We start from the raw sequence: 24,541 nt of genomic DNA on the forward strand, positions 1-24,541 counted from the left end.
TGCGTCTGCTCTGCAGTGTCCTCACTGCCCACCCCACTTCCCATCAAAAGAATGATGTCAGCACCTCTACAGGGAGCGCTGGACATCAGTCCTAGCTCAAAGAGGCTGACCCTCAGTCTCTGACACCCCTACAAAGGAGCCAGAAACAAGTCTGCAGGAGAACAAGCCCCACTCCCGACCCTAACAGGGCAGAAGCAGCAGTAGGAACTGGGCTGCAAAAAGGGCTGCTCTGGGGCACCTTTCTTTCCAGACCAGTCTGGCCATCCTGTTAGCACAAAGAACTAGGCATGGCTTTTTTGACATGAAAGAAGCCATTTTCGGCCCAAGCTGTTTTGTGCTCTAAGCCTGGTCACAATGCTGGTCCTTGAGTTGGTCTCAGTAATTAATGATCTTCAGGGAACAAAAGAATGCAGGGAACAACTGTTATCAGGCAAGAGCAAATAGCAAAGATAATCTGCTCAAGCCCCTTCATGAATATGCATATACCCTTAGCTTAAAATTTCCCCAATTTTGCTGTTCAGGGAGACACTGCTTTGGGAAAGCTCCCTGGTTCTCCTCACTTGCTGCAAGTATTAAATCCTTCTTTCTCTTGCTCTCTTTGGCTTGGTTGTATCTTTTGGCTCAGCACCAACCAAGAGGTGAACCCAATTTTTTGGGTAACAATCTGAGGCAGCAGGCACAACACAGGCCAAGCCAGGAGAACCAGCTTAAGAATTCCCAGAAGGTGAGGTGTCCTTCCAGGAAGCAGTTTTCACAGTGAAGCTGGATTTGGGATTCTCAACTTCTTTGCTGTTGGAATTCTTGGGCTGGCCCAGCCCCACCCGCTCACGGCAGAATCCACCTCCACCTGAAGAGCAGGGTGGGGACATCCCAGAAATTCCCTACCGGCTGCCCATCCTGGCCCCTCTGCTGGGCTTCTGGCTTGATCCTGCTCCTGGGACCAGGGCTGGGGATGGTCATCGCGCACCCACTCGGCACCGTCTTCATGTGCAGGCTTACGGGAAACCCCACCGGCTGGCTTTACAAGGACCTTTCCAGGTAGTTTTCAGTGCCCCTTTATCAAGAGCATGCTTACTGAATGTCTGGCCTCGGGTGGGTGCCAGTGGTACCAGCAGCAGACACTGTCAGGTCCCCAGGGCTCAATTCTGTCCCAGGTGGGACCCTAAAGCCTGGCATCCTGAGGCACCATCTGAATGGAAAGAATCACTCCCCCACCTCAGGTCACCAATGGCCTTGATTACCAACCAGTGACTGTCAGCACCACAGCCTCTCTAGCCCCCAGCCAGAGCCAGGAGCCCCTACAGTATTCCTCATCTCTTTCCTGGTTCAAAGTGGTGTCCCTTTCAGATGCTCACCCTGGGAGCAGCTCCTCAAAGCAAGTGTACGCTGAGAACCCCACGGGGCAGGGCGCCTTGGGGCAGAGCTGGGCCGCCCAGCAGCTGGTGCTCAGGGAGCGAAGACTCTCTCCAGCTGTCACTCCACATGGTCACCATCTGCTGGCACACTTGTGCCTGCTGGACCTGCCGGCCCAGGCTCAGCCCCGCCTCCGGCATGGAGCACTTACTAACCAGCAGAAAGCTATAACTGTCTGCTTCTGCTGAGAGAGGGAGGAGCAGCTTGGGAACTGGCCTCCCTCCCAATCCTCACGCAGGGAGCCAGGCAGGGAAGAGGAACCAGTAACTCAAGTTCAATGCAAGCTGCCAGAGACGGTGTTCAACAGATACGGATTAGCTGATGGATTTCCCCCCAAAACTAATACATACAAGCCAGACGGCTGCACCAGGCACTGGCGCCAAAGGGGGATCTGGCAACTCTGAGGACTGGAAAGAAGGCGTGATGGAGTTCCCGCGACGTGGGGCCACATGCAGGAACCACCCTGTGGCCAGCTCCCAGCTGTCAGCCCCCAGAAACCACGTGAGCCTCATCAAACTCAACACAGGACTCAGGCCTGTGAAGTGGATACAGATAACAAGCTCTATGATATTATGAGATAAAGATCTCATAGCATTAGGAGATTTAAGTCTATCAAAGGTTGATTAAACCTATCAACGCTTAATTCACTGGCCCAAACTGCCAAGTACAAAATACTATATAATGGTAGACATGCGAGAATGTGTCAACTAGGGAAGAACTAGACTGGGGTGTCTAGCAATAAGTCAGAATTAGCATCGACACCGAGAAGACTCAAAAGAAGGAAAAAGGGCACACACTTCCTTTCAATATAGAGCTTTTTCCTAAGGAAATGGTATCACAATGGGACAGAGTGACATCACAGTAATGTAAAACAGGAAGATACTACACATACATGTTGTACACTACGGTTGAAGAAATTTTTAAAAATACGTATCGTAAGTTTTCTGTAAATTTAAAACTGCTTTAAAAAATAAGAGCTATTAAAAATACATCAGTATGAAAAAATATGTATCAGTACGCAACCAAGTGCATGGAAATTGATCTCTTAAACAACGTCTGTATCAGAGAGGGCCCACAGAACAACAGGAAGCTGAATAAACAAAAAACAGAAACGTCTTATATCAGAACTTGAGGATCCCTGCCAAAGCAGTACTGTGCTGGGGGAGGGGCGACGCTAAAAATAAAGGATAAAAAAAACACAGAAACTGAATACAGTAATGAGGCAAAAGACTCACAAAGGGGAAGTGACAACAAAACCTCAAAACAAACAAAGTGCAAACCTCACTAAGTTAGTGTATCTTCTCAACCTGGTGATGATTTTATCCACTTGAAAGCACTGCCCCTAAACCACGCGGCTGCAGGCCAGTCCTGCCCCTCTCACCCATTCCCCGGCCTATGCTCCCGGGAACTTTGAACGCTGTGGCAGGGCCAGGGCTAGAACCCAAGAACCTCTCTGTCCACTTCTATGTCCACTCGCAGTACGAGATAGGATGAGGGAATGGAGAGAGGGGCAGTCACCTCAGGCTCAATGGACACCCTGTATGTAACTCATATGGGAGCTCCACAAATCCGCCCTCCAAAAGTGTGGAGGGGGGATGGCATAGCTCAGTGGCAGAGTGTGTGCATAGCATGCACGAGGTCCTGGGTTCAAACTCCAGTACCGCCATTAAAAATACAGAAATAACCTCTCCCCACCAAAAAAAAAAAAAAAAAAAAAGTGGGGGGGGGGGGAGGTTCGTGCTGACTGTGCATGCAAAAACTTGGGTGAGGCCTCAGCAAACGGAAGCAATACTTCACCTTGAGAATCATTCACTTGCCCCAGGAACACAAAACCAGCGGCACTAATTTAACTCAACTTAAAAATACTGATTCAGCACCTGCCAGGGATGCATAGCAAGTAAACCATGTAGTGTGTCAGAAGGTGAACTAACGACGTTCCTGCCACAGACAAACTAGTATTTAAAAAGGAAATAAGAATGCCATCTGCTCTAAGATGCTTTCAACTCGCCTTTCAACTGAAGCTTTAGAAAAATGGATGTGGTAACTTTCTTAATATCATAGAAAGAGCACCTATAGCTAATCGATCTAGACAGATTTAAAACGAGAGCCAACTTAACAACAGAGTGCACTAATAAATAATGGACATGTGCTGGAGTCACTCCTTAAGAGGATGAGGCAAGACAACCTTTCACCACAGTTCACAGAGACTGGAAGAAAGAAACAGAAGAAAGGATAAATTAACCCCATATTGTTCTCAGGTGATGATTTTATCCTGAAAATGCACTAAGAAATACCTCCAAAAAGATCATTTAGAGATCTCCAATCCTCTCAAATTAAATTAGGTTAGGAAAACATTCTTTAAATAAACAGCAATCACATTTATCATCTTGACATCAAAAAACACTAACCTTGAATATTAATTTAACCAGAAACATAAAAATTATTCAAAGAAAATGATAAACATGGTAATGAAAAGGGCTGAACCCAAGCAGGAGGGTCAGGTGCCTGAACTGTCACTTGGAGGTCACATGTCAGGGACACCACAGATATTAGGCTGAAGGAAGCTGCTCTAAACCCTGAGATCAAGAGTGCAATTTATCCAGATGATTTAGCAAGTGAAGAGAGTCTTCCCCTTCTCTCCAATGAAAAAAATTTCGAGATATAATTCACATACCGTAACATTCACCCATTTAATGTATCGAATTCAGTGATTTTCAGTAGATTTTCACTACCATCGCCACTATTTAATTCCACATTTTCATAGTCCCCATTAGCAGTCACCCCCCAGCTCCCCTCCCCCAAACCCTAAAAACCACCAATGTACTTTCTGTCTCTATGGATTTGCCTAGTCAGGATATTTCATAAAAAGAGAACTACACAATATGTTCTTCTATGACTGGCCTCTCTCACTGAGCTTAATGCTTTCAAGGTTCATCCACATTGCGTGCACCAGCACTCCGCTTCTTTTTGTTGCTAAATACTATACCGTTGTATGGAAGGACCACATTTGTTTATCCATTCATCCATCAGCTGATGGACATTTGGGCTGTTTCCACTTTGGGATTGTTATGAATAATGCTGTGAGCACTTACATACAAGTTTTTGTGTGGATACATGTTTTCAATCCCCTTGGTGTGTATGTGGGAGTAAATAGATGGGTCATATATACGGTAACTCTATGCCGGACACTTTGAAGAACTGCCAAACTGTTTGCGAAAGCAGCACACCATTTTCCATTCCAGTGTGGGTTTTGATTGCTCCACATCCTCATTAACACTTGTTATTGTCAGTCTTTTGATTTTAGCCATCCAAGTAGATGTAAGGTCTCCTTCCATTAAAAAAAATTAGTATTAGTAACAATAATAGCTCCCACTTTTATATTTCTCCTTAACCCTATTATTTCACTTAATGCCTATTTCAAAGTTCTCAGGAGAATTCTGGTTTCTACTTTACAAAGGAAGAATCTAAGAGTCCAAGAGGCTGAGGCCATATCAAGGCCTCAGCTATCTGGGGCGGGGCACAGTTAGCACTCTGGGCCATCCTGACCCCCTCATGCTGGCTCCTTCTGCATCAGCGTCAGAACCATTGCAGAAGCACAGGAGGAGCCCTGTTCAGGATATATCAAGATCTCTGATACATCAGAAAGGAACAGGCAGATACCCCACAGAAAAACTGGTGAAGGTCTTCACAAAAGAGGGTCTCGAAATAGCCAGTCAACACAGGAAAGGTCCACAGGGAAATGCACACTAGTACCAGGATGGTGACTAGGACACGGATCAAAAAGGCTAGATCTAACGCGGACGACGCCGGCGCCGGTGGGAGAGCCAGGAATGCCCACACTGCTGGTGCAGGTACCCTGGGAAGTGCTCCCACCCTGGGTGCTATCCACATTGCACCCTCACAGAGGCACGGAGTCTGACAGCCCAAACCTGGGTGAGAAAGCATGGCGTGTCCACACGGAACCCTACCAGTGATGAGCGCCAACAATCTGCAAATTCAGGCAAGTGTCTCCAGATACAAAATGCTGAGCGAACACACAGAATCCAAGCGCCACTGGTCTGCCTACAGCAAGCTGAAAGTGGGCAAAAGCAGTCTGTGGGGCAGGGCCTGAGCCATTGCGCCTGGACAAGCATCAGAGAACCGCCCCTGGGACGCCGACAGCATGCTCCTTTCTCCAGCTGTGGAGCTGCACGGGGACACCAAGCCGTACAGTTAAGATCTGTGTGCTTTCTGTGTTTATCTTATGCTCCGATAGAAACTAATGTTTTAATTAGTAAAAGGAGTATGGGATGACAATTATCAAAATTATCAATCAATTATCACAAATAAATAAATAGAAAATAAATTATATCTCAAGCAGTAAACAAAATGACTTCTGAAACTGCATACTGAAATAGAATCAAACCATTAAAAAGGATGCAGTTATCTGAAATATACAGAGCTGGAGAGGTGGGATGCTCAGAACCTCAGCTACCACCACCCCTGGTGATGACAAAGAACCGGAAGCAGGACACAAACGTGCCCAGGGATGGTGCACACATTCACTTAAAGTCTGTATGTTTTACTGTATGTCGCTATAGTTACTAGGTTAACAAAACCCAAACCAAATGCACCCCGGGTCTGAACATACCCCAGGGAGACCAAATACTCATTAGTGATCAAACAGAAGGTATCAGAGACACAATGAGAGACTGACCTTCCATAAGTGCACTTCCACAAAAACCTGAAAAAAGAATGCAAGGTCTAGCCAGGAAATGGGACAAAAAAAAAATGGACTGCAGGCTCACTCTGGACCATATGCTTCCGATCACCCCACGCAAGCACAAAGCCTTGCTGGCAACTGGAGAGAAACAAGTTACAACAGCTACAAAGTACCAGCACGGACAGGGGATGGGGCAAGGGGAGAGGGGGCGTAAGCAGAGTTAGAGCTGGCAATCAGTGAGGACGCGTCCAGGACAGATGTCCCTGAAACAGCTCTGAGAAACAGAGCAGCTCCAAGGCCCGGACCACAGCCCTGCTCAGTGGGGCTCGACAGGGCTGGCTCTGCCCTCTTGTCCCCGGGCCCCACTTCCAGCTCTGATGGGATGCAGTGAAGAGAAAAAATAGCTGGGAGAGGCCCAGGAGGGCAGGTGATAACCAGAGGCCTGTGCGCGTCACAGTCTGTGCCAACATGCGCCCATCAAGCTCTCTCACGGGACGGATCTCCTTTCACAGGTGAGAAACTGAACTCTGAGAACAAGCAACTCCATACGGTTTCTCAGGTGGGACTGACAGAAAAGGCAGGAAAGAGGCGTAACAGGCCAGACAGCAGAAACAGCACCTGGACCCAAGACTCTGCTGTTCAGCTGCCTGCACCGAACAATCACACTAGAAGCCAGAAAGAAATGTCCCTTGCCAGGGGCAGGCCCACCTGCCAGCCAGCCAGCCCTTCCCGGTCTCTGAGTCTCAAGCCTGGAATCTGGAATGTTCCAGCTTACTGGGGCAGTGCCGGTTAATCCCCAGATCTGGCTGACACTGGTCATGCTGGTCCCTGGTCCTACTTCACACGACTTACGGAGATTATCTCCCTCCTGGCACAACTCACAGAGGAGCTGGCCTTTTTGCCAGGGGACCAGGGTGGGTGGCTGTGTGTGTCCGTCCTGGACAAGGGGAGGTGGGCTCTGTTCATGTGCACCACTGAGGAACATGAGAGTGCAGGTCCACAAAGAGCCTTGCACATGGGTGTTCGTGGTGGCTGTGCTGAGAGCCAGACACAAGTGACCCTGACATCCTCCAAGGGGAGTTGTTGGTGACTCAGGCACAGGACTCAGGCACCAGGCTGCTCAGAGAGAAAGCCAACCATCAACCCTCACAGCTCTGACGCCTTTCAGAGAAGCCAGACAAAAGGGCCACCTGGGTGCAGCCCATCAACATGCGAGTCTAGAACAGAACCTCGTCACTCCTGCAGCAGAAGGCTGGCATGGCCATCTCGGATGGGGCGGGCTGGAAGGCATGTGAGGATGACCCTCACACAGGGCAGCCACAGGAGCGCAAACAACTCTGTGTCTTGTACTAGGTAAATTATGCCCCAACTTTAAAATGGGAGCTGATTACAGATAAAATCATCGGGGCAGCAGCTAGAGTTGTGGCTCCAGAAGTATCTGTCACAGATGGACCCAAACAATGCCGTCTGCCGCCGAAAGAGTCCAGCTCTGTCTCACAGGATCACCCAAGTTCTAACAGGTAGGCAAGACTGAACAGGCCAGGAGGAGCAGCTTCCAGGAAGGGAAACCCCGGGGGTGGTGGGCCCACCCAAGCTCCCATACAAAGACAGAGCCTTCTGCAGGGATGGCCAGAGCCGACCCTGCGACATCCCTGCTGGGTCTCCATCAGGCCACGTCTCAGAGCCAGGGGTTGGGGGATGATGGGGTAGGGTACAACTCAGGGCAGTCAGCCTCAGGGACAGCAGGGGACAGGCAGAAAAAGTGCAAGGGGCTAACCCTGGGACCTTCCACCTTCCCTACAGAATTCCCTGACCCAGTCTTAGGAAGTAGTGACAAAGGCAGGCCCTCCCACCAGCATGGGGATGTAGCCAAGGGCATCCCTCGGAGCCCACTGCGCACTGGGATGGAGAGATGGGGATAAATTCTGTAACCATGCAGGTAAGTGCAGACTGACACTCCACCCATGTGGGCAGGGAGGGTTCAGGTCTCTTGCATAAGCTCCAGTGACAAGATGGGTTTCCCAGACTCACCAGAAGCATGAACCCTCCTGAAGCCCATGTCCCACCCTGAAACTGATTTGATCCTTCTGGGTGTGGTTGATGCTCTGGAATTTCATAAAGCTCCCAGGTGACCCTGGCACGTAGGAAATTCAATACACCACACTGGCTCTGCATGAGCTTCCACTAGAATCCAAGTCATCTGAGAAACCAGAAACAGACCCGCTCCCTACCCAAAAGGACCCCCCCACCCCACGCCCTCCATGACCTCAGCTTATCACCTTCAGCTGACTCTTCCCATCCGCTCCAACCCACCTTCCACTCCAAGAAGCACCTACCCCAGACCCACTTCCTCGTCCCTTGCTCATAGGGCGTATACTGAGACCAGTGGTGGCAGGTGTGGCCCCAGGCCCTAAGGCATTTTTGGAGGCAGTCTGGGAAGATCTGGCTACCACCCAAAGGAGGCAGAGGTGGGTTTGAATCTCATTTGATCTTCACAACAGCCACACAAAGTAGAAATTTATAACTCCCTTGTCACAGGTGAGCAAACCAAGGCTCAGTGAGGTCAGATGATTTCCCCGAGTGCACTCCAAAACCCCTTTTCTCCTTTGCAGCGAAGTAGTTCCCAGAGCTGGGATGTCTTGGGAAGGGCAGGTTGTGCTGGGGAAGGGCAGGGTGAGGGTGGAGCTGGACCCCAAGGAGCCCCAACAGTCTCACTTGGCAGGAGGGCAGGGAGGAGCTCAGGAAGGCTGCACAGATCCCCCAGCAGGAGAAGCAGCAGCCTCCTGGGAATGGGGGCTCCTCCCGGGAACTGGGAGCAGGAACACCGGCACACACCCAGCCCAGCAGACAAGCCTCACCCACCAGAGCAGCAGCATGCTGAGGGCCCACCCCGTCCCAGATCTCCTCCAGAGGCCCAGGAAGGGCATGTGTGTGACACCTCTCCTCCACTGGCCTGCCCTTCCTGTTGTGTGGCTTCCAGCCTCAGTTTCCCATCAGACCACGTGCACACTGGCTATAAGGGTCAGAAGAACTGGTCCCAAGGGCTGGCGCCTGCACGGGGATCACCCCCACCCCCCACATCCGTCCCATCACCCAGCCACAAACCCCAGCTGCCCTGGGCAGCGTCCAAACACTAAGCTGCTTTTAGAAAACTGGGAATCCACTCTTGGGCAGGAGGGATTTAGCCAGATTCGGGTGCCATTTAGAGAAGATTACACCCTAATTGCCTCAGTGTTAGCAGACAGGCTTCTGGCCAGCTGAGCCCTGCCTGGAGCTGGCGGCAATCTCCACGGACCCTGGCTCCTCTGCCCAGGGACACAGAGGCCAGTCCTGGGGCCTGGGGACAGGCCCTTGTCTTCTGTGGCAGCTGGCTGCCTGACACAAACCTCCATTCAATGGCTGCAGTCGGGGCAGCTGTCCAGCTCCCATCTGTCCCAAGCCTCAGAAGACGTTAGGTGGGCAGAGGAGCCTGGACTATATACCAGGCTGGAAACACCAGGAGAGTGGACTGGGGTTTCTCACATCATCTCTAATCTCAACACGTTTCCTCACGTTACTGGTCCTATGTAGGAAGGGCCATCCAGCAAGCCTCACAGTCAACAAGTGGTCAGAGACTCTGTGAGTGAGGCCATGTCCCTGGAAGGACCCAGAGGTCTGCAGCTCTGGGAATAAGAGTAGAGCCTATGGAACCACTGGTGTGGGTTGCAATGATGATTCAACGCTCACATCTGTCCTGAGAGGCTCTGGAAGGTGGATGGGCCTGTCAGCTGCTGAAGCCAGGGTGAGAAAAACGGTTTTGGGGGCCAAGTATTCCCCATGTCTGGTGTTCTGTCACAGTCACCCTGGCAGGGTTAAGTTCTAGGTGCTCTGAGGGACTGGTGCATTATCACCTGCCACGAGGGACCCCAAGGAACCACACTGTACTGCCCATGAAAAGAGGTAAACTGAGGCTCAGGGTGGGCAGCTGGGGCTGTGTACTGAAGCCAAGTATCTGGTCTCCCAGCCTCGCCCTTCTACCCTGCACGCATCAAGGGTCACCCAGAGTAATGAGTCCTGCGGGGATCCGTTCTCTGCTATTTGTGACATGCATGTGAACACACACGCGCACACACAAGCACAAGGAAGGTTCACTCCATCACAGCCTGGGCGGGAGGGCCCACTGCCCAGTGCTCCTGACTCATCCTCCTGTGGGCTGCCTGGGGCCATTCCTCAGCCCAATCACAGCAGCACCAACACCGCTTCAAGTTGCAGCAGCCACTGCGCAAACCACAGCCCAAGAAAGTGCCATGTCAGGACCTGACCCTCCACCCTGCGTCTTTGGCCCGGGCACGCTCCCTCTCCAAAGTCTCATAGGCTCCTGTGGATCCTGAAAACAGGGGTGTGTTCCAGACTTCACCCAGTACAGACACAAAAGGCATCCCACAGTGCAGGTGAGACACTGACGCTGAGAGAGCATGAGGAAAAAGAGGTGTGCGTGGCAGGGAGCATCTGTGGAAGGTGCGGACTCGGCCAGCCTGGCATGTGGAGCACTGCCCACACCGATCATAAACACACTGTGGGTTCCTGCAGACCTGGACACAAAGGTGGCGAAGAGGAGGGGCAGGCATGCAGAAAGGCTGGGCAGGCGTCTCCGGGATGGAGTCTGGCCCGAGCACCAGCAGAGGGGCCAGACGTAGGGGCCTGGCAGGCCGGAAAGGGGCCCCCAGAGGGTGGTGAGCACCTGAAATGCCAGGGAAGGCACCTGAAACCCAAATGCGGATGCATCTGTCACACTTCCAGAAGGACTCAGCAGCTGGCCTCTGCCTGCGGGGCAAGCAGCTAGTAAACATCCAAGTGAGGCTCAATCCCACGTCTGAGCAGTGGCTTGGTCCACACCCTTCCCCTGACTGCTGCCTGGGCCAAATGAAAACGGCTAAGAAGTTCAGCAGCTCTCCGGGCGGTTTCCTGGGCGCAAAGTCAACCCTGACCGAGCTGCCCAAACGGAAGGTCCCTTGGACCACCTTAAAAAGAGGTACACAAAGACACAGAGAAGTATCACACTCCTCTTCTATCAAAAGTCTAACCAACTGTGCTAGTGATTTTTCTTTTTAACCACGTGCATTCGATCACTTTTTCTCAAGATTAAAAAAAAAAAAAAAAGGACTATATTGATTGATGATGACTAGGACCAACACTGCTAACCCAGGGCTGAAACACTTGGGCCGGCAGACCCCAGTCAGGCAAGCCAAGTCACACAACAAAAACCACAGGGCTTAAAAGGAAAGACTCACCATTAACACATAAAAAAGAGAAACCTAATAAAACCAGTAACACACACTCAAGGGAGCAGGGTATTGCGAAAATGATTAACTGCATAGATCAATGGGCCGAGTTCCCAAGAGTAGACCAACACACATGGAGTCAACTGATCTCTGCCGAAGGAGCATACTTCATAAAGAAAGTACAGCTGGAACAGCTGTATATCCACATGCAAAAAAATGAATCTGGACACAGAACACACACCTCTCAGAAAAATCATCTTGAAATGAACCATAGATCTAAGTGAAAAATGCAAAACTAGAAAACTTCTAGATAAAGATATAGGAAAAGAATCTACGTGACACTGGGTTTGGTGCTGGTGGTCTTAACATGAAAGCAAAATGGCATTAAAAGTAAAAACTCTGCTCTGTAAAAGATACTGTTAAGAGAATGAAGACAAGCCACAGACTGGGAGAAATTACTTGCAAAGTAGGACTTGTATCCAAAATAGATAAAGAACTCTTAAAACTCAAAAATAAGAAAACAAACAATTCAATTCTAAAATGAGCAAAAGATCAGAACAGACACCAAAGATACACAGACAGCAGACAAATTACGTGAAAAGATGTTCTATACGTATGTCAGTGGAGAAATGCAAATGAGAACACGGAAATGTCCCATGTACCAACTAGCATAGCTAAAACCCAAAACACTGCCAATGCCAAATGCTGGTGAGGATATGGAGCAACAGGAACTCTCATTTATTGTTGGCTGGAATACAGAATGGTGCTGCCACTTTGCAAGACAGGCAGTTTCTTAAAAAAACTAAACATACTCTTATCCTACGATCCAGCCAAGTGCACACTCTCTCGTGTTTACCTAAAGGAGCTGAAATTGATGTCCACACAAAACCTGCACTGTTTTACAGCAGCTTCATTAATAATCACCCTGAACTGGAAGCAACCAAGATACCTAGTTTCAATGGGTAAACAAACTGTGGTACATCCAGACAATGAAATATTATTCTGATTAAAAAAAAAAAGCTAACAGGCCATGAAAAGTCATGAACGAATCTTAAATGCATACTGTTAAGTGAAAGAAATCAATCTGAAAAGGCTACAAACTGTATGATTCCAATTATGCAGCATTCTGGAAAAGGCAAAACTATGGAGAAAACACAAGATCAGTGGTTGCCAGGGGTTCCTTTTGCGGGGCGGGGGGCGGGTGTTGAATAAGTGAAGCACAAGGGATTTTTTTTAGTGTAGTGAAACAATTCTGCATGAGACTATAATGGTAGGTAAATAACACTATTCATCTGGGTCAAAACCCACAAACCTTTACAGCACGAAGAGTGAACATTCATGTATGAAAATTAAAAAAAAAATTAGGAGGTCAGAGGATCCTTGGATGGAACGTGGAATGGGCAAAACAATCTAACTGCATTACAGATGGATGAAACCACCTCACTGAAGGGGATTAGCAAATAAGGTGCTTGCTTAAATGACGTACTTGGAAATCAGTGGAATATAAGAGACAAAAGTCAAAAAGAACTGCATATAAGCACTATACTCTGGTCAACAAATTATTTCCCAAGGGGGTACAGGTCAACAGTTAAGACACTACTGCATGTGTGTTGGAATGGGATGATTATGGAACTGTGTGAGGGATGGGGGAGCCAGGGGTCCTACCACTGGAGGACGGTTACAGAACAGCAACGGGGAGTTGCTGGGAATGATCTACATGGTGACAGATCAGAGCTGGAACATCCAGTATGAATTCATGTTCAGCTTACTATACATACAGGTGGCTACACTAGAAATGTTTATAGATGTGTGAATGCATGGGCCAGTGTGCACACATCTATCTTCTGGCTCTGTTGACTTCCAACAGAAGCAGTGGCACTCCAGCAGCAACAAACATCCAGCATCCAGACCTTGGCTTCTAATACCACTCTCCAATAAAAGGAACCAGGGCTCCTCGGAGAAGGCTGATTCTAGGACTGAGGCAGAGAATAAACAGGATGAATCTGGAGAACCCTGTAGCACTGGAAAGTAAAGAGGAAGGAAGGAAGGAAGGGAGGGAGGGAGGGAGGGAGGGAAGGAAGGAAGGAAGGAGGGAAACTGGGAAGGAAACAGTCACAATGATGGCTTTGTTGAAGGGGCACAGGAGCCAAATGAAAGAGCTGCCAGGGGCCAAAGCTGGAACAAGCTGAGCAACAAAATAAAGCAGTACTGAATCATAACCCAAATATAAAATAAATATCCATGGGTCCATACCAATATAAATGAGTGGATGAATAAACAAGTTGGTAAGAGACAAGTCTTCCATGCAGAAAAATTCCAAATAATGTATGCAGATGCTCCCCCTCAAGGAGGTGAGCATGACCCCCTCCCCCCGCTTAGGTGGTGGCTGCATACAGTTTGGAAAGGGCAGAAGAGCACCTTGAAGTGGAGATGACTGACAAATACCTCGGCTGAGAGATCTAAAGTAGTTTATTTTTTTAAATTAATGAAAAAAAAAAGGCAGCACAGATTGACAAGTGTTAGGTAGTTTAAAAACACATAAATGCTGCACCAAACATGGCACTTGATCTTGAGAAAGCCCCGAGGTTTCCTCGCCCGCGGGCAGGAAGTCTCCAGTGAGGGGAAGCAGGCCTTCTGAAATGACGGAAAGTCCCACCAGAGGCAGTGGGTCACTGACTGCAGGTTCTGTGCTCACCTGGTGTTTTCTGAGGACAAAACTGCACATAAGCAAATGCTAAACTCTCATTATACTCATACAGCAATCCCTCGGGAACATATCTGCATTTTCAAAACGAGCGTCATGGCAGAACTGACTGCTCCCAAAGGAAATAAACCAAACTCTCTGAGACACCCTTCCTCCCTCACCACGCTGGCCACAGTGACCAAGCCAAACAATACTAAGTGCTGACAGGAACGCAGACTTGCTTGTAAGCTGCTGAGGGAGAGTCTGCCCTCGCCTAACTGGGTTGAAGATGTGCAGTCCCAGCCTCTGCACTAGTCAATGGGGTGACATTAGGCACAGCTTCAGGTCTGAGACTGTAGACAGCCCACCTGGCGCAGCACCTTCCAGGGGCCTGTATCCCCTCCGACTGCTCTGGGTCACAGCTCTACAACACTGAGGGGATCTCTCAGGTTGGTGGACAAGTCTGAACCCCTGCAGAACACTGGGGGCAGGGTGTGAGGGTGAAGGCGGGAGGAGAGCACCCAGGGGACCGCAGGAGCCTGAAGAGTGGGGTCCCAGGCCTGCCCTGACACCATCACTGAGGGAGACGGTCCATCGCCAGGCTTCAGGGACCAGCTGGTCCACTGCCAGGGCTTCAGGGATGGGCTGGCCTGAAACAAGGAAACCAAGGCCCAAAGAGGAGACTGTTCATGATCACATCAAGCCTTCCCAGCACACAGTGTGGGATGTCAGCCCTCACTCTGAGCCCCAGCACCGCCACCTATGGGACTGGAACAAAGAGAGCTCCTCCCTACTGGCTCAGAGAGCTGGGCGCCTGTCAGCATCAGTTAGGACACACTTGAAGGGTGACCATGAGCCCCAATGGGCAGAGTAGGCACAATAAAGGCTCGTCTAACAGATAACCTGCATAGGCAACAAGGACCCAGCAGTGCAAGGGCCAAGCCAGGAATCAGCTGGAAACAGCACTCCTGCAAATTTCTTTAAAAAGAAAAAGGAAAGAGAAGACAAGAGTAGGGGTGCCTGGCCTGCACAGGGCCAAGGAGAGCCGCTCCAGGTCGCCTGGGGAGGCAGGACGGGCAGCCTCAGGACAGCCACGTGAGGCTCTGGAACGCAGTGGGGCCCTCAACCAGGTACCCCAAGCGAACCCTGCTTGGCTCCCAATGCAAACAGAGCAACTGTAAAGGGACTATGAGCCAAATAGGGAAATCCAAATGCTGACCGGGTAGGAGATGTTAAGGAATCACGGTTAATTGTGGTAGGTGTTAAAATTTATCTATGGTTACGTTTTATAAAAGAGTTCTTATTTTCTCAGCACAACACGCCAACATACTTAGGGAAGAAGTGAGGCACATAACGGAGGCTGCCAAAGCTGGAGCTGTCAAAGTGGGCAGGAAGACATGCAGCCGACCATGCTATCCTCTCTACTCTGGTTATGCCTAAAACATCCCCTTAAAGACGGAGGCTCTTTAGAAGGGGAACAATGCAGAAAAACCGCCTTAAAGCAAATTCATAAAACTTAAACCACAACAATTCTTTCACATGATACAACAACAGACTGCAAGTGACCAGCACCTTCCACGCCCACGGAAACCTCCATGTCTTTGTCCACTTGAATTAGACCTCCTTTTCTGCAACTCAGAGGGTAACACCAAACTCTGTGTCTTTGTAAGAACAATTGTTACAGATGCTCAAAGCACTTTCTAATTTTTATGGTTTCGTATGTATCTCACATACATACAGAGGAAGAAAAGAGCTGGCAAGTAGAAATATCCAGTTGTTCCCCATACATATGTCATAATCCCTACACAAACATGCTCATTTCTACTTTTTTGGTGTTCCTAAAGTAAACACACAATTTTTTAAATATATCAAACTCTAAAAGAGAAGCCAGGGCCCATCCCTCCTTGATGCCATCACCTGCCTGAGCCTGCTACTACCCATTCCATCACATGGGTTCCTACTCGAGACCCACCCTGCCCCTACAGCCCTGTCTGCCAGTCCACCTCCCATGGAAGAGCCAGCCAGGGATGGAAGGCATTGATGCCCAGGACAGCAGCTAGGCAGCCACACTGGGCCCTCTCCAGCTCTGGGGGACAGTTCGAGAGGCCACACTCCAAACCCTAGACAATGTGGAATCTGGGGCCCAGGAGGGTCCTGGCCAGCCCCTGCCTGCTAGTCACCTTCACTTCACTGTCTAAGAGGAAACCAAATTCTTCTTTACCTTCAATGTGCATAGTGGTCCTTTATCCAGTGTATGGATATGGAGAAGCAGGTCTGACTGAGGGGTGGCTGCCCCAAACTGACAAGGGTAAACTGATCTCTTCCCTCACAGGAAGGGGCTGGGGACCCTGAAGTGGGAAGGCCCAGCAGGAGTCTGTGTCCACCTGGCCACAGCTCTAAGGCAGCTGCACAAACCCAGGGAGCCTCAGCCACTACCTGCCTACGTGCCCCAGGTATGCTGGTCTGATCCCGGGCAGAGCCATTCCTCCAGGGCCACACAGTTCCCAGGGGCCTGGGCAGGGTCCAGCTGCTCCCTCGGAGCCGGAGTGGGGAAACCACAGCCCCGGACAGCACAGGCGGCACCTCCTCGCCTGCCCGGGCAGTGCCACTCTCAGGCCTGGCCGCCTCCCTGCACCAGCTGTGGACAAGCAGCCCCTGCACCGCACGCCAGCCATGGACCCAAAGCTGTACCACGGGGATGCGGAGGTGCACAGCTGCTTGCCCCCCAAGCCCTGCAGGAGACAGAATCCCAGGTGACACAAGAGTTTTGGGAGTTTTCAAAAGTGAAGAGCCATTAAAATTGCTTCACAACCCTCTGCCAGACACAAGCTCTGCAGGAAAGGGAAGTGCCCAGCAGTGCAACCACAGTGGCCTGTGAGGTCATTGCCTTTGGATGTCGACAGCTGCCCCTTCCAGCTGGCAGGCCCCTGGGACCAGGCCCACCTCAGCACCTCCAGGATTCCCTGGAGCCTAAATTCCCCCTCAAGTCAGGCCTCTTCATGCTGACAGACCACCCACAGCTGGCCCCGAAAGGGCCTGAGGTCTCCGAGAGCCACCCAGCCCCCAGTGGCTCTCTGCTCCAAGTTCTAGGGTGTTATCAGACAAGCAGAATCCTCACAGGGTTGGCCCAAATCAGGACTGTTCCTGTTCTCCAAAGTAAACACCCAAGGAGGCTGACTCTGCACAGAGGTCTCTCATCATGTCCCCCTCCTAAGCAGGTGCATGTCCTCTTGGGGAGAGGCTGCCTAGGCTCAGAGCCTTGAGTGAAACTCAGCTTTTCTTTGCCTCAGCTTCCCTAGCTGTGCAACAGACATGACAGGGTAGCGACGCCACGGAGGGGTGTGAGGACGGAAGGAGGCAGCGGGGAGCAGGGAGGCTTTGGCAGGAGCAGCGCTCACACCTCCCTCCTCTATGAGCCAGCTCACAGCCGTGACTTCTCACAGAGCCTCAGACAGGATCCTGGTGCCCAAAGACCACTGCCAACTTGGTCTGAGTCACTGGGCTTTCCTCAGTCACTCACACCCATCTCTACCTTGGGTTCCCCATCCTCTGAGAAGGGAGATTACAAGAAGGATGGAAGGAAGGTGGGAGCAAGAAGAGAGAGCAGCAGCTCCCATCAGCTCTGCCACAGCCCTGAGCGGCAGGACGGGAGGAACACCCAGGTGTTGGCAGCTGGGCTCAGGCAAGTCCAGAGGACCGGCAGAAGAGGCTGCAAAAAGTGTCCAGGCCTTGAAGGGCAGGTGGAGCTCCCAAGATCCAAGATCAGGAAGAGGGAGGAATGGCAGGGCAGTGCAGGCTCAGCCAGGCCAGGAGCCCCAGGCCATCCTCTGGGAGACCTAGTGGAGCCACTCCAGACCTCGCCAGAACAAGGGACAGAGACGAGGTGACGACAGGGACAGCAGGGAGGGGATCCAGGCCTGGGTGAGGTAGAGGAAAGGAGCTGGCGACACCAGCCAACAGACACTTACTGAATAAGCACTTACTATGTAATGGGGACCAGTCCTAGCTTGTGACAGGCTGCAGCTCATCAAATGCCACCAGCAGCTTCCCCAGGACGTAAGCATACTGCACAGACAGGATCTTGAGGTGGCACAGAAGACAGCAAGGGCATCCAGACTTCGCCTTCCTGTTCCGGGAGCTGGGTGAGGGTGGGGCTCAGACTGCACCAGGACCCCCGCCACTGGCCTGGGGCATTCTCCCCCAGCCTTCACACTCCCCACCTACAAGGACCACCCATTCACGATACCTGACCCAGCCCTGCAGGCAGGAACTTTCAGCCCAGCACACGAGCCCTCGTGAAACTGCAGCTGAAGATACAGAGAGAGACGGTCAACGGCTACTCAGGACAGGAAACACCACGAGACGGACCGAAGTCTGTCTGATTCTCTTCCCCACCATGGTGGAGAAGGGACACAGCAGGACTTGGGACAGATGGGCCCTTTATTAAGCCATGCTCAATCACTAGCAAAATGGCTAGGTACAATGGGCCAATGGGTATCCCCGGCACACACACCACGGTGTCAGTGGGACACAGACATGGACAAGGACACACACACTTATCAAGAGAGAAAGGCCTCAGGGCCAGCACCACTGCCCACTGGCCCTGCACGAGACCCTCCTCGGGCCTGTTCACAAACCCAGTGACCTGGGACATGCCAGCCAGCCTCCTTCCCTCAAAGGCAGTATTACCTACAAATGCTGGGCAGGAATACAGGCACCTCTATTTGGAATGTCATTTGTTAGTAACTGCATACCCTTTAGTTCAAGAAACTGTTTTAAAAGAATGATGATGGTTCATGTCTCTATGGGTGAAAAAAAAATTTAAAAATCCAACAGATATTACCTCCTTAAATCTTGATTTTTAAGAGTTAATACTTCCAAGTATGACATTAGATAAAATTAGACAGGTTGACAAACAGCCTGTGCTGACATGTGTGTGGGTGAACTGGCCCAAGTTTTCCGGCAACATCTGCCGAGGCTCTGATGCACCTTCCTCTAGCTCCTGTCAACTTCCAGCTGAACTCTTCTTATCCCAGCTACAGTAAGGGAAACTGAAGTTCAGGACAGTGTGGCAATGTGTCAGAGGCCATGTGGCCAGTGAGTGTGGGAGCCAGGACATAACAGCAAACTAAGCAAGCAGGCACCTGAGGGACACCTGAGGAGACTGGTGCACCTTCTTCCCAGTTCCCCCCGAGGATGCACCCTCCAGACACACCTCACAAATCTCAGCCAAGGTTCCTGCATTGGCCAAATGCTTGTGATAGGACAGAGCTGACAACTGAAAGGTCCTTAAGCAGGGGGTAGTTCTGTCTGCGACTGTCCCCTCTAGTCGGCTTTTACAGCAGACACAAATTCCAGCTTGTGAACACAGAAGGAGACTGTGCATGCTGCCAGCAGGGGCTCACCACGCACTCAGAAGGGAAGGGTCGGGGAAGGCCAGCCCACCTGAGCTGCAGAGGGGGTGAGCGGAGGGTGCTCCCACTCCGTGTTCTCACAGCCCCCTTGGCCTCCCTCAATCGCCAGCGCATTTCCCTGCCCCCTCAAGATGAGGTCCTTGCTGGAGGGACCACATAACACCTCTCTTGTAGATCTAGTGCCAGCTGAGCCTGGCTCGGAGGAGGCACCAATATGTGCTGACAAATACAGGACCTCAGATTGAATGAGCTCCCCACCCCCACCTGCCCCAGACCCTATCAGTTTTTTTCTGCTACTATCAGAGCACCTACTCCACCAAGCACAGACTTAAGTACCTTCATGTATTAATTCCCTCCACTCTCAAAGGGGATCTGACTGGTCTCCCCGGTGAGGCATGGAGTCTCTGAACAGTCCAGGCACCTGCCTGAGGCCACTGGGAGCAGGATGCTGGGAAGTGGAGCATCCAGGAAGCAGCATAGTGGATCCTGAGACCAAAGGCCAAGAGCCCACCTGGACAAGAAGTCAAGTGGGGAAGGGACAGACCATCACAAAAATTGACAGGTTAGATGCCTGACACCTTGCTCAGCCTTTTCAAATATACCTCGGACCAACCTTCTCTGGGTAGAATGTTGCAGAGGAAGAAGCTAAGGTCCCTGACCATAGCCACATCACCAGCAAGGTGCAAGGCCTGGGTCCAAACCTGGGTTTTCCACCCAGAAAACAACTTCTTCCTGCCCACCCCACAACAAGGCTGGGGAGTCAGGGAGGACTGAGAGAGAAGATGATGTTTAAACCACCCAAGAGAACCACTTCAGGGAAGGACTGCCTAGCTCTCTCACCGCAAGGCTCTCTGGCAGCCTGAGGATCCAACCTCCTTATCCCGGAGTGTAAATCACACAGAAGACACAGGGCTTCATCCACGACAAACACCCACAGACCTACACGCCAACTGCAGGGAAGGGCCTGGGAGGACAACCAGGACAGGAAGTGGACGAAAGAAGCACTGTACCCGAGAAGCAGCCAGTGGGGTGGTCAGGAGCTGAATGTCCCTAGACATGGGGAGGGATAGTGGGGTACCCTGGCCAGCTGCGATGGCCACATGCAAGGCAAGCCCCCGACTTGGCCCTTTCCCGGCCTCGGGGCCTATACGGAGGACGCTGAAACCGCTGAAGGCAGCTGCGCCCAGAGAAGGGAAGTGATGTGCCTGAAAATGATGAAGACCCAGATTTGGTCTTTCCCAGTCGGTCACTTGCATCCATCCCAGTGCCCCCAACTCCCCCCACCCCGGGAAGCCAAACACTGCAGAGAACGCCACCCCACCGTGCCCGAGACCTGCCATCAGGGGCAGGCAGGCTGGCCACACCGCAGACCTTGCCGAGAAGACCAGGGTTTCTAGAACGCACACTGCCCACCACTCCTGGGGCCAGCCGCCCACCGCAGCGCCGCCTCCCGGCCGGCCACGCACACTGACCCTGCGAGTCCCGGTGCTGGCCTGGCCAGCCTGGGGTCAGGGGTCGACTCGGGGGTCGACTCGGTCTGGGGTCAGGGGTCATTTGGCCTGAGTTGGAGACCAGCTCGGGGGTCGCCTTGGTCCCAGTCAGGAGCCAGCTCTGGAGTCGGTGCCGGGGTCAGTCCGGCCCGAGTGAGAGATCCGAGTCGAGGGTCGGGGGTCGGGACCCGTAACGAGAGGGTGTGGCGCCGGCCGCCCTTGCCCCTTACCTCCTTGAGCTGCTCCATCTCGCCGCGGATGGCCTCGTAGTCCACCTCGAGCTCCTCGAATTGCAGTTTGAGTTGGTGCTTCTCCTCAAGCACTGCCAGCCCGTACTCGGCCGCCTGGATCTTCTCACGCGTGGTCTCGGCCAGCTCGTGCGACAGCCGCTTCACCTCCGCGCGCAACCATTCCGGCTGCGCCTCCATCACCAGCCTCGCGTACTCCTCTTCCTCGGACGGCGCGGACATGGTGGCCACGGCTGGGGTCGCGCCACTCCCTCCGAGGCTCAGGCCGGGCTCTCGTCCGCCGCCGCCTCCGTCTCCACCGCCACCGCCGCCGCCGCCGCCGCCGCCTAGCCCGACTGCTCCCCGGCCGCCGCCGCCGCCGCCACCGCCACCACCGCCGCGCAGCCGCAGTGAGTTTGCTACCGCGCGGGGCACGGTGGGGGCCACAGTCCCGCTCGCGGTAACTACAAGGCCCGTAGCGCCCCGCGCCCGTCTTCTCTAGCCCGTGATTGGCCTTGAGCCCCGCGTCAGGCGGCCCCTCCGAATGCCGTCGCTTCCGCCACGGCTGCGCGGTGCGTTGTGGGGATCGTAGTCCTTCTTGCGCGCCGACTACAAGGCCCGTCGTGCCCCACGCCCGCCCGCTCCCGGCAGTGATTGGCCCACGCAGCCTCCGTCGCAGAGCCGGAAACCCTGGTGTTTTCTGGTGTCTTCCTTGGGCCTGCGAGGCGGCGGTCGGTGGTACGCGGGGTCGCCTAGGAGGACGCGACCTTCGCTGGGCAGGGGGTGGGTGGAGCAGGACTCCGATCCGAACCGCCCGGAGCATTGTGGGGACTGCGGGCCGTGTGGCGATGGGGACTGGAATCCGACGGTTCATACTGGCGCGGCCAGCCCAGGACCTGTCCCCTGGGGGAAATAGTCAAACCGCTAGCTAAAGAGGCGCCTTCGCCCCAAGTAAATGCCAAATGCCAGACGTAGACTCCAGTGCATCCCCATGGTTAGATTAGGTTATGCGCTTTGACATCAGTATCACGAGCTGGTTCTGATCTCATGGCATGGGTGCTGCTGGGTATTCTTTGTTATTACTATCCTGTGAGAAGATAGTTGAGACTGCAAATATCCCGTCACTCCTCAAGCTTTTAAAATTTTTATTGGGGCGTACTTGATTTATAATATTGTATGAATTTCAAGTGTACAACATAGTGATTCACAGTTTTTAAAGACTATATTCCACTTACAGTTATTATAAAATATTGGTGATATTCTCTGTGCTGTACAATATATCCTTGTAGCTTAACTTTTTATACATAGTAGTTTGTACCTATTAATCGCTTACCGCTAACTTGCCCCTTCCTCTGTTTCTCCACACTGGAACCACTAGTTTGTTCACTGTATCTGTGAGTCTGTTTCTGTTTTGTTATATTCACTAGTTTGTTTTATTTATTTTTTTAAGTCCACATAAAGATAATAACATACATTTGTCTTTCTCTGTATTATTTCACTAAGCATGATACCCTGAAGGTCCACCCATGTTGTTGCAAATGGCAAAATTTCATTGTTTTTTTCTGACTGAGTCCATTGTGTATGTATACCACATCATCATTATCCATTCAGCTGTTGATGGATGTTTAAGTTGTTTTCATGTCTTGGCTATTGTAAGTAATGCTGCTATGAACATTGGGGTGCATGTATTGTTTTGAATAAGGATTTTTGTTTTCTCCAGATATATACCCAGGAGTGGAATTGCTGGATCATATGGTGGGTTCTGTTTTTAGTTTTTTGAGGAATCTCCATACTGTTTTCCATAGTGGCTGCACCAACTTACATTCCCACCAACAGTGTACAAGGGTTCCCTTTTCTCCGCACCCTCTCCAACATTTGTCATTTGTGGTCTTTTGATGATAGCCATTCTGTCAGTTGTGAGTGATATCTCATTGTGGTTTTGATTTGCATTTAGTTGATGATTAGCAATGTTGAGCATCTTTTCACGTGCCTGTTAGCCATCCAAATGTCTTCCTTGGAAAAATATCTATGTAGGTCTTCAGCCCATTTTTTTAATTAGGGTTTTTTGTTTTGGTTTTTTTTTTTGATATTGAGTTGTATGAGCTCCTCAAACTTTTAACCCACTAGTTTTCATTGGTATTTCTTGCCTACATGAATGATTAGTGTACTATTTCTTTTCTATTTGCATCATTCTTTCTCCACTTACTAGCTTTGTACTATAGGGAAGATATTTCGTTCATTAGTGTATGGTCTGTAGATTCTTATTTTACTTAATGAATTACAATCCATTACTCTCCTTATTCACTTAGATGCTCAAATGTGGCAGATTTGGCCAGTGGGAGCTCCATTATCTCTGTGTCCTTTCAACATGTCAAAACTTTTGACCATTTTCTTACTTTCTGGTGAAGTTGTCCCAGAATCATGTACTCTCTGTGTCCCAAACCTGCAGTCAGCTATTTCTCCAAGGAGCCTTGATTCCTCTTAGTGGTTTAATGTTTTATTTATATGAGGAGAATATGTCATAATTTTACTTGTGAAATTAAAAACTGATTTTTAGGGCATTCAACAACAGTAGGAGTAGGATGCCAAATCAGCCTGTCTGTCCTGGTTTTAGCACTGAGAGTCCCAGATTTTGGGTAACCTTCAGGCCTGGGCACACCATTCAATCTAAGGGGGAGAGATCCTAGGGAAAAGAACGGAAAAGACACTGCCTTGTTTGAGTGAAGTTAACATAGGAGGAAGGACTGATGCTCTGAGAATTGGTGGCCCCTTCTGACCCAAGCTGGCCAAACTCCGAAGTCCCACCCGACTCCAGGCCTTCAGATGGGGCTGGCCTGAGGAGAGAGGGGGTAAGGCTGTGGGAATCTGGTACAGGCATTGACCACAGAGCTTGGAACTTGGAGACAGGGTGGTGGTGGAAGGCGACAGGCTAGGACTCTTCTAGGTGCTGGGGACAGAGGGCCTGCCACTGGGGGAGTCATGGTGGGTGACAGTGTTGGGGAGACAGGCATCAGGAAAGGATTCCCTGAGGAGGTGAAACTGAGTGGAGACCCAAAGGATGCACAGCAATTGGCTGGCCAGGGTGCTTGGATAGGGGACTGGCAAGGACAAGAGAAGCAGGGCCGCTTTTGCTGGGCTGCAGCTGGGCCTCCAGCACTGCCGGGCACCTGCCCTGCGTCCCCTTGGTGCGTCCTCACAACACCCCAGGAGGTGGGAACTGTGTTTTACAAATGAGAAGACAGGCTCAGGACAAAATCCTCAGTACCACCTTTGACTTCTTACACCTGTCATCAGACTTGTAACTAGCAAACGACAGACCTCCTAGCCTTGGCCTCCTGCCCTCCCGACTAT

General features: G+C 51.2%; 1 protein-coding gene across 2 annotated transcripts in view; it reads right to left on the reverse strand.

Moving 5' to 3' along the window:
- The window catches only part of BICD2 (BICD cargo adaptor 2), a 54,139-nt gene extending 32,559 nt beyond the window's left edge, over positions 1–21,580 (reverse strand). The window contains exon 1 of one of the 2 annotated variants that reach the window (XM_064490067.1): positions 21,194–21,580. In XM_064490067.1, coding sequence (XP_064346137.1) covers positions 21,194–21,433 — 240 coding nt within the window. In that variant the 5' untranslated portion in view covers positions 21,434–21,580. The remainder of the gene's footprint in view (positions 1–21,193) is intronic. The other variant, XM_031447152.2, reaches the window with a different exon arrangement.
- Positions 21,581–24,541: the final 2,961 nt, after the last annotated feature.

This window comes from Camelus dromedarius, chromosome 10, assembly GCF_036321535.1.
Source record: "Camelus dromedarius isolate mCamDro1 chromosome 10, mCamDro1.pat, whole genome shotgun sequence".
In the NCBI taxonomy this organism is placed as follows: Eukaryota; Metazoa; Chordata; class Mammalia; order Artiodactyla; family Camelidae; genus Camelus; species Camelus dromedarius.